At 40.2% G+C, this 11,000-nt stretch overlaps 1 protein-coding gene across 1 annotated transcript in view; it reads right to left on the reverse strand.

The window, feature by feature from the left end:
- The window catches only part of LOC107837747 (vasoactive intestinal polypeptide receptor 2-like), a 15,592-nt gene extending 6,120 nt beyond the window's left edge, over nt 1-9,472 (reverse strand). Inside the window, exons 1-4 of the mRNA XM_016677982.1 lie at nt 9,407-9,472; nt 8,854-8,976; nt 1,577-1,674; nt 131-269 (exon numbers count right to left, since the gene is read on the reverse strand). Of these exons, the coding sequence (XP_016533468.1) occupies nt 131-269; nt 1,577-1,674; nt 8,854-8,976; nt 9,407-9,472 (426 nt within the window). The remainder of the gene's footprint in view (nt 1-130; nt 270-1,576; nt 1,675-8,853; nt 8,977-9,406) is intronic.
- Between the last annotated feature and the right edge of the window lie 1,528 nt (nt 9,473-11,000).

The following is an 11,000-nucleotide window of genomic DNA, read 5'->3' on the forward strand; positions in this document are numbered from 1 at the left end:
GTGTTTTCTGTGTGTTTTGTGTTTTCTGTGTGTTTTTGTGCTTTCTGTGTGTTTTCTGTGTGTTTTGTGTTTTCTGTGTGTTTTTGTGTTTTCTGTGTGTTTTCTGTGTGTTTTCTGTGTGTGGAGTCACCAGAGACGGCTGTGTGCTGCAGTCGGTGCTCTGGTCCTCTGAGAAGAGCAGTGTGTCTTTGGTCAGCACGGCCACGGCTCGCAGCATGAAGGACACAAACAGGTTCAGATGGATGTAGTTCCTCATGCAGTGGAGCCTCCTGCACACACACACACGCACGCACGCACGCACGCATGCACGCACGCACGCACACACACACACACACACACACACACACAGAGTGTCAGGAGGAGTGTTTACAGGGAGAGTCGACCCGGTGGGTGACGTGTTGTCCAAGCAGCAGCTGGAGTTCCTCCTAACCGAGTCACACACACCAACACAGCGAGCTGCTTCGACTCACTGGGACACGAAGGATCCCAGTTTAGAGCTTCTGCTGTTAATTGGTTCATCTTATCTCCATGTTCCTGAGTTTCTTCACAGAGAAACCGTTCTGGGAGTAAACGCTGAGACTCCCACATGCTGGACGCGTCGCCATAAATGTCTCTACACTATAAATAAAACCTCTTAAGAAGATAAATGCAGATTTAATAAACTGTGCGGTGACCTAACATGATTTATAAACTCTCTCTTTTTACAGGATTTTCCCAGAAATGTTTCAAATTCCAAAAATCTTTTCATGTTTAGACAAACGGAAAAGTGAAAACATAAACTTCATGTTTTTGCTGCTTAAAAACGCTGCATGAGTCAAAACAGCATCTCTGGTGAAGATGAATTAAACATCCAGATGTGAGTTGATCCTTACAGAAGTCTGCATTTATGGGCAGAAAAATGATTTAAACACATAAAAATCATCAAGTTAAAAGAACAGGAGGGCCAAAAAAGTTTCTTTTAACCTATTTATAAATGAACTAAGCTGGTAATATTTTTATTAAACAAAGTCAGATTTAGGAATGTCTCAATTATTCTAGATCCAAAACTTATCAAGTTTCTGCAGATCTTATTAGAAGTAATTGTCCAGTTTTTCTAGGTATCAATTGGAAAAAAAGAACAATTTTAGTCACTTCTGATCAATAAAATCAGCACAGTGTGAAAATGCTTAGTGTATTTAGAAAATTAATTAAAAGCAGGTCAGAGCAGCAAAGCAAAGTTTGGTTTGGAGTAAAAATCACTGAGAAAAGGATCATTTTCACATCTTTGCAGCAACATGAAGCTGAATGAACTGCAGGTCGTGGTGGAACATCTGCTGGAAGGCAGACGACCCGACCATCAGAACCGACCCGATTCTGGTCCAGACCTTCTCAAACCAAAAACATTCATCTGGTTATGTAACAAAACAATCAGATTAAACTGGCACTGAGCAGAAGAAGAAAAATGTTCTTCTTCTGCAGCTTTCAACAGGCTGCCGGTCTAAAATATCTCATTTCAGATTTTATTTGAGTTTTTCTGAGCTGCAGACTCAGAGAGTTGAATGTAAGCAGGAAGTGTGATGCTTTGGGAGCGCCGTACCTGAAGGAGCAGATGATGGCGGTGCTGGTGATCAGAGCGCCGAGCGACAGGCTGTGACCCAGAGTGGACAGGATGTGGACCACTCTGTAGAAGACCAGCTGCACACAGACATCACTGGATGAGGAACAATGAGGCCGTTCATCAAAGCCGCTCATAAAACATGAGGCGCAGCTGGGCTGGCCGCCGTGAAACCGCATTATGTTTCATAAACACAAGTGAAAATGGATTAGGAGACGCAAACCGAGGCCAGCGCCGCTGTTTATAAAAAACAGATTCTTCTGTTCAAATAAATCTCATCTGAGTGCAAAAATGTTTACGAGAAAAGACACAAATTCAACCAAATATTTGTGAAGACTGAAGGAGAATAAGGAGTTTCACAGAAAGCTGAACAATGCAACATTTTTACCGAAGCAGCTTAAAGTCCTACAAGCTTTAAAAAACACAAACTTTCTCTTGTTTTAAACGAGATGTGAAGCAGAGGAACGTTTCCCTCCTCAAGACAGGAAAGACAGCAGAACATGTAAGATGGTTTGGAAAGAAAATGACTCATTTAAACCAACAGAGGAGGGCAGGGCAGCTAAAAATATACTGAGAGCAGAACTACGTCAACTATACTAGAGTAAAAGTATCAAGAAGTTACTCAAGAGTAACAAAGTATTTGGTATTCAAGTACTGAGTAACTGATCAAATTATCAATCAGTTAATATTTAAAAATTACATCATCAGATGGACCAAAATTTAAAGTGGAACTTTTGGTATTTTAAGAAACAAAATGACAATAATTTATATAAGTAACAAAAAATAAAAGAAAAGGTTTCCGAATCTATTTTTTTTAAATAAAAAACTTATAAAACTTTAACAGAAACTGCAGGTGTGTGTCTGTCTGGTGAGTTTCTGGTAAAAACATGTTTGTTTTTCATTAAGAAGGAAGAAAATACAGAAATTTTACTCAAGTGAGAGAATAAATACTTTGCAATAAAATTACTGAAGCAACAAGTGCAGCGTAGTAAAAATACTCCTAAAAGTAAATTTTTTCAAAAAAGTTACTCAAGTGAATGTAACTAGTTACTACTTAACTCTGGCTGTGAAACAAAGATCCGCCTCTCCTGTCACTCAGAGTTAAGTACAGTGGAGGTTCCGTCATGCTGTGTTTTTCCACCTGGCTGAGGTGAAAACCTCTTCCAGGTGCATTTAAACTCTTTACATGAAGAGTTTTAAACTCTCCAGTGAACTGAAGTGAGTTCTCAGAATAAGTCTCTTCTTTCTCCAACGGGAGGAGGCTCTTCAGAATAAGAGCGGGGTCTGCTCCGTCTCACCGTCTTCTGCGCCTGGCGTTCGTCGCTCTCTGGTCAGCTGTAAACAACATTCCCCACAGCTGACACGCCATCGCACAATTAACTCCACACACACACACACACACCACCAAAACACACTCAATATATAGCAGCACGAGTAAAAATAGCTGCATGCATGTCTGCCTCTGAAACCCTGAACACGGCGCGGAGCAGAGAGATGAACTGGTTCAGACTGAACTGGTTTAGACTGAACTGGTTTAGACTGAACTGGTTCAGTCTGAACTGGTCGAGACTGAACTGGTTCAGAATGAACTGGTTGAGTCTAAACTGGTTGAGTCTGAACTGGTAGAGACTGAACTGGTTCAGAATGAACTGGTTGAGTCTAAACTGGTTGAGTCTGAACTGGTAGAGACTGAACCGGTTGAGACTGATCTGGTTCCCATGAAGACAGATTCCAGTAGGAGATCCAGGCGAAGCGTGTTGGATATTTACAGTGACATTCCTCGTTTTCCTTAAATATTTCCTTATTTGGAAACTCACAGCTCTTCTCTGCTTTTTGTCTCAGCCATTCATCTCATTTCTGCTCAAATATTCTCAAATCAAAAAGTATTTTGCTTTCTGACACCCTCATCGCCTTCATGCTTCACTCGGCTTAATTGCTGTTTACAGTTGAAACCAGATATTTACATGAACGGAGTGAAAAGTCAAAGTTTATTGATTTACAATTTACAGCAACCTCAGCTGACTAAAGAAGATAAATGACATAACATTAAGTTAAACGACGTTAAAATTGAAAGGAAAATACAGAAAATAACAATACGAATAAAAAACGTGAATCAATTAAGTACTATTTTTTTTATTTTAGCCATCTTGTGATAAAAGACACACATTTTTCTTGTACTGTCTGAAGTTAAATCAGACCAAACTTTTCTTGTTTTAGTTTCGTTAAAATAACCAAAATTATTTCTATTTGCTAAATAACAGAAATCTTGGCAAGAAAATATTTTTGGGAAATTTTTTTGCAGATTTTCTCAAATTCATTCCAAAGTTGGTACCAATTTGGTCAGAGTCCAGATAAATAAATGTCTTTTAAAACGTCTGTTTGGTGTTCGAATCTTTTGGGTTTCCTGCCACATTTTCATTTAAATCTGTTTCAGAGGGTAACCGCTGTGAGAAAAACCCAAATAAAACACAGGAAAAGCCTTTTAGCTGCAGGTTGGTTTGACTTTTCATCACTTTAGAAGCTTCTTTGACAGAAAAGTTGGAATTTACTCTGGTTCATGTAACCACTACAGATTTGTGTTTGAAAACATTCAGTGTGCAGCGAGGACTTGAGCAAAAGCTCTAACTGTTTTGCAGCAGACGTCCCTGCAGGCTGCGGCTCTCTGAGGACCAAGCCTCTGTCGTTTACGTTCACGGCACCGGAGTGTAAACTCACACAGCGAACCGGCCAGGCGAGTCGGAGCGCGTCTGAAATGAGCTCAGAGGTTTGGATCTGCGATCCAGCCGATAAATCCTGCAGGGTGTTAAAGCCTGAAGCGTCTAACAGCTTTATGGCTTTACTTCCTCCAGCGTCTCTGTGTTCGCTGCACATAATCAAACCCAAACAGGCAGAAACGATCAAACAGGGAGACGTGATGAGCTGCTGGGTCTGAGCTAAACTTTCATCTCAAACACTTTAAATATTAAACTAAAGTTTCACTGAAATGATCTACAGGATTAGTTTCCTGTGCTGATTTCTCCTGTTTTCCCTTAACGTATCGTCCTTCCTCTGCATCTCCTGAAGGTTCAGTTCCTGTTTTACATGCAGAATGAGGATCAGCAGCCGAGACGGAGTTACGCTGGTTTCATGAGACGTGGTGCTGAAAGATGTGCAGGAATAAATCTGACCCACGCTGACCGCAGCTGGGACTGACAGGACTTAACGGACCTGCTGACTGGGAGCGTGACACCGCAGGGCTCGGTCCGAGGTCCTGCAGAGTCCAGCCGTCACATCAAGAACCGCTAACTGCAGTCCGGCCAGCCGGTACGCTTCAGAGCATTTCTGCAGCTCAGAATATCCTCAAACTTCGTTTTCTGTTTTTAATGCTGCTGGGATTTTTGTTTCTCTAATGCAGAGCATTGAAGCCAAACTAAACGTATTGATACAAACAGCAGAAATGCTGAAAATAAATGAATAAATGTTTTTATTTAAAACGAATAAAATGATTACAAGTTGAAATAAGAAACAAGGAAATATGACAAACATGAAGAAAATCAAAATCAAGTTTTTAAAGGTCTTAAGATTTAAAGATGGCCAACGACGAAACTTTTCTAATTCAAACCATGAAACCCAAAAGCTTCCAGAAACATCACTGGTTGCTTTCTGTCACTGGCTGCTTTTCTGTTTACCATGAAAACTGAATAAATTTGAAATACAAACATAAATTCACTTCCTGGAAAAACAGCAATTTAGAAAAAACTCAAGGTTTTTGCTAAAAGGTTTTTGCTTTATGAAGAGGTGTTTTTCTCCTGCCGTATTAGAATCACAGTATTTTGTGAAACTATAATTAAAACTTTTTTCGCAGCATGTGATCAACAACCAGATGTTACTACTGGCGGAAACGAAGAAGAAGACGACAGGAAGTGGTTTTAGGATGATGGAGCTGCATGTTTTTAATGACTTATCGTGTAAACAAACTTATTCACGTGTGATTTTATTTGTTTCTTATTTAAAGGAAACATCATAAATGTGTTTTTTGGACATTAGCTGTTTCCTGGTGAAGGAATCGCAGCTGAGGCTCCATACTGCTTCACTTCTCTGACGTTTCCAGACATTTGTTTCTGCACAGCTTTCTGAAAACTCCGATGTGGAGAAGATAAGAAACAGCAATAAAAATCTTTTAATCACGTTTAAAAACTAAAGCCAGTCCTAAAGCACAACATGAGGGAGGATGTGTGTTTGCATGGAGACAATAAAGATTTAGGCTTTCTGCTTAAACCGCCTGTTTAAAGCTATAAAGCAACAGAATCCTGGAATGCAGTAAGTAATAACTGGAAGGTCAGAGTTGAGCTGCATGGCATCGGTCTGGAGGCCTCCAGGTTAAAAAACGGGGTTCACTCAGGCTGCGGCCGGAACCGTGAAGAACGGACCTGAAACACGCAGGAATAACCTGCAGCAGCGTCACTCCACTGATAATCCTCCAGAGTCAGGCAGAGGCAGGAAGCTGCAGGACCTGCGTCAGGTCAGCAGGCAGAAACGGATCCAAACCGACCGAGACGGAGGCAGACGGACCGAGACGAAGGCTGGACGAGGTGGGATTAGAAAGCGGAGCGCCTCGACCGTGAACTGAACCCCTCAACTGGGAGGTAAAGCCAGCGTCTCGCCACAAACCACCTGACTAATAACCTGAGATCCAACCAGAGCAATCCTAGGAATCCTGAACCCTCATGACCTCTGACCTCTGCAACCTGACACTCCAGCAAGTCACCAAAGTCTCACCACAACAATCTACCACATCAATCTGGAGTAGTGAAGCTTGTATTGCCATCGACCCTTTGCACGTGACGTCACGCTCTTCTGAACTCGGCCATGACGGATCAATCTGCTCCTGTAAAGCTGTTAAAACACAGACATCCTGATGTCACTTTCATTTAGTTGGTTTCATGTTATAAATGGCTTTATGGTGCTGCACGGTCAGCGGCACAGACAGACAAGCACAGAAGCCAAACTTGTCGTTTTATTGTATAAGTTTTACTGAGAAACAAACGGCAGCGATGACAGCAGCCGTCGGTGTGAACACGGATCTACAGCAAACACTTTTACAAGGTAAGATGATTAACGGTCATATATTTTATAAGTATGATTAGAAAGATATCAAACACTGCAATATGGAGAAGGGACGCGGCTAACTACTAGTAACCATGGAGACAATCCGGTAGCCTAGCATGTATGATAAAAACAGGTTAGCATCTGGTATTTTGTACGTTTTAATGCTGCTTCGGTGTAAATGGAAGGACTTTTTATGACAGTGACACAAATCATGAGGTGTGAATTCAGGGAAAGTCGGTAATTTGATCAATACATCAGGAAGGAGGAGGTTTGGGTCGGTTTCTGGGCCAGCTAGCGCCGTCTGTGAGCTCCAACCAGGTGTGTTACGTTCAGACAAATTAACTCGACTCAAACAAGAAGAATCCACAAATAAACTGACAAAAATAACTTGGGGAAACATTTTCAGTTCTTACTTCTGATGTCCTGCAAAAACAGAAGCACGGCTCATCAAATCAAAGAGACGTAACTAAGGAACACAGAAATGAACAAAACCAAAGATGATGACAGTTATGGTTCGCAAACCCTGAATCTACTGATCCAGTTTGAAGTAGAGACTGAAACCACTGAGCAACACAAGTTCAAACATCAGGAATCAACAGTTAGCATCTGGCAGCTGTGAGTTTCAAACTACATCCTGTAAAAAACAAACCAAAACAACAAAAATTAGTCCAGGAAGAACATTAAAGTCAGTCACCATCGAGGGAAACGTAGATCCTGTTTGTGTTTCAGTCCCTGCAGCCCAATTCACAGAAAAACTCTGATTTATCAGTAAAAACGGTGCCACTGAAGACAGAACCTGAAACGACTCTAGAAATCCTGCAGGGTAAAACTGGGTCTGTGGTTTGTTTGCTACCTGCAGCAGCTTTTCAAAAGTGGGTCAAACTAGAGATTTAATGCAGTTTTTCTCCCATTAGAGCAAATGTACCGCCTCTGATCTGAAACCGTTTCCTCTTTGTTACAGGATGGGATTTTTCAGTTCCTTGGTTGAAGCTCACAAACGAGCAAAACTGTGGTTTGAATGTTTTTCACTTGAAAAATGAAATTCAGCTGCTTTTTCAATAACTACCATAAATGTTTCATAAAATGCTTAATTTTTAGTTTGTTAATCCTCTTGACTTGGATCTATAAATCATTCAAACATAAAAAGGTGTGAGATAACTTTGGACAAAGGAAAGTTTAGCAGGGCAGCACAAACGGCAAAAAAAGCTTTGAAAGAAAAAAAACTGTCCAATATGGCCGCCAGTCACCTGAAACATGACGAATGCAGCAGCATAAACTGTTTACTGCTCTCAGTAAACCCACAGTGCTGCAGAAAATCTATCTGTAAGCATGTTTAGTATTTGAACGCACCACATGGAGAGAATTTCACTGTTATTAGCTTGTATTGCTAATAGTTGTTAGCATAGCGATGAGCTAATCCCCTTCCAACTACAGAAACTCAACTTGGGTGGATCTGAGATCCAACAAACACAAATTCACCCCATTATTCTACCAAGCATGGTAGCATGGTTAGCATGCTAAGTTATTTAGCATGCTAACTTACAGTAGGACTGGTAACTTGTTTTGGACTGTAGGGTTTTTTTTTTTTTTACCAGCAACGTGTTACAGAAATAAGTTAATTCAGCTGAATATATAAAACAACATGAGGAAATTCCCACAGTTTGACAGAAACTAGGAGTTTTAGTCCAGGAATGTGACTCTGAAAGAGCTGTTAGCTGAAAAGCAAATCCCATGTCATGTTTCTTAAAATGTGAGTTTTGCGCAGTGTTTATCATCTGGAAACAGTTTTATCAGATCTGGCACTTTTCCACTTTCCTCTGGACTGACAGACAAATAGCAGCTGCAGTTCAGAGGAAAACTTTGGAAAGTCAGAAAAACTTTAATATCACTGAAGCTGACTTCAGTCTGGTGTTTCAGAAAGGAAAACATGCCGAATAACTAAAATCTGTAAAACAAACTTCCTGTGAGGACTTGTCAGAGACGTTTCCTTGAATAATTTGTAAAGAGTTAAAGTTTCTGCAGAGAAAAGCTTGATATGAAACCAATCAGAACCCAAACAAAGCAGTTTTCAGGTCAGCAGGGAGCATCAGAGCTGCTGCAGGAACGCTGACTCTCATGGTTTCCAGGCTGCGGCTGCAGGATGCGGAGCAGCTTCAGGGTTTTGAACGCACCTCTTTGGGTTTGTCGCTGACGTCCGATGAGCAGGCGAAGCCGATGTCAGGATAAACCGACGACCAGCCTTCCCCCGTGCAGTTCCTGCTCAGGTTACCTGACAGAAACAGAAACAGTTCAGTCTTTTACGTTTCAGCTGTGTCTGCTACCTTCTACTCTTTAAGTCAAGTAAATGTAGCAAGTTTTAGATTTTTAACCTAAATGTGAGTTTGTCAAAGATAAACTTACAGTAGTAAGTTGTGCTGACTTTTTATTAATTTGGTCAAACCTTCAAGAGTTGAATAAACGGGAGTTTTCAGGTTAGTACTTAAAAAACTGAAAGGTGAAAAAGACAGGAGAGGGAACCATTTCCCAGAGTGCTTAGCGGCATGTTTTTGTAACTCCTTGATTTCCTCAGACCATATAAGTATTTTCTTTCCATCGGTATCTTCAGTCTTTCTTTTGAAAGTTTAATCCATTATTATTATTATTTTAAACACAATCCTTCGGTAAACCAACTGTAGCGCTTTGAGGCGACGTCACGGTAAATAAACGGTTGTTTACATGCAGTACCCTGAGGGCCCCTGGGGGGCGCCGGCGGACCACCAGTGGACCAAAGTTTGATAAAGACCGCTCCATGTGGATTAGAAAGGCTTTAGCTTGAAATGTAATCTTGTCTTTGTAACTGATTGTTCCGCCGTGAGAACAGAGCAGTCCCTATAAATCATTAGGAGAATAATTGCGCCTGTCCTGCAGCGTCCAGCAGGGCGGGGACATTTTGGAGCCACAGCTGCTGCTGTGAAAGCTGCTGATGACTCCATGTCTCATCACTTCAGCAGCTGAGCTGAAGCTTCCTTTGTTGCTTTCTGCTGCAGCATCGAGGCGGATGAGCCACCCAGAGATAACGACACTTTACCGCGATCGAAAACAAGCTGAGAGGGAAAAACGCAGCAGAAGACAGGATTTTAACGAACAGAACAGAGAAAAAGATCCAGAAATAAAAATATAAAACCACAGAAACAAATAAACGTAATTACTAACGCAGCTAATCAACCTGATGGGGGAAGGAGACTGAATCCTCTATGATAAATTACGGAGGACTCAAACTGCCAAAATCAACAACAAATAAAAGCATTTAGAAAAGAAAAACAATAATCATTTAAATTATGTCGCAACAATTTTCTCTTTGTTTATTTTTGCTATGATTTTGTAAAGTATTAAGCAGACTAATGACTCTAAAACTTCTTCTTATTTTAGTGATGTTGTCTCCAAAAGAAAGGACGCTGCAGCCCTGGCACAATCAATCAATCAATCAATCAATCAATCAATCAATCAATCAATCAATCAATCAATCAATCAATCAATCAATCAATCAATCAATCAATCAGAATAATTTCCATCTGCATGATTTATCATTTTTCTGTTTTCTCTCTTTTTGCCAAAAACTGGATGGTAAAAGTTTCCAGTCTGCTGATTTGGAGTCAACTAGGGTCATTTTGTTTTATTTGTTGTTTCTGTTGGTTATTTTATTTTATTTTGAATATTTAACAAGTCTTCCAGTTCCAGAGTTAAATGTTTGTTATAATTTAAAGCTTATTGATCTTTGAGAATGTCTTCTTGAATTATTAACCATTATTATCACTATATTGCTTGAAAATGTTGTCAAAACTACAATATTATCTTTTACTGCAATAACTTCTGGAACAATTTATCGTCTATTAATGTTTGTTATGGTGACATCATCACTTTGCATCAAAATGCAGGAAACGAAGAATAATATTTTTCTGGATCATCAAGAAGCTGAGATTCACCTGCAAATTAAATTCACATCAACAATATTTTATTAATCCCAAAATGAATATTAAACGTTGCTAATAAAACATTTGACCATAAAAAGTAACTTTGCGACCAGGATCCATTTTAATAAGTCAGAAAATCACCAAAACAGTAAAACTCATTAGATTCCTGACAGAAGGAGATGGAGAGATTGAGTTCAGGAGGCTGAGATTTCATCAGAAAGTAAAGTTTCACGTTATTCAAAGTCAGATAATCATCATCTCGGTTCCCTAATCTCATTACCGGATTAGGATCCTCAGAAATGTTTGTGCAGAGAAGAGAAAAGGCTCCGAGGTCGGAGTGAACTTTGAAACTATGAGCTCTTCATCCG

The sequence above is a fragment of the Poecilia formosa genome, unplaced genomic scaffold (assembly GCF_000485575.1).
Source record: "Poecilia formosa unplaced genomic scaffold, Poecilia_formosa-5.1.2 Scaffold171, whole genome shotgun sequence".
Classification (NCBI taxonomy): domain Eukaryota; kingdom Metazoa; phylum Chordata; class Actinopteri; order Cyprinodontiformes; family Poeciliidae; genus Poecilia; species Poecilia formosa.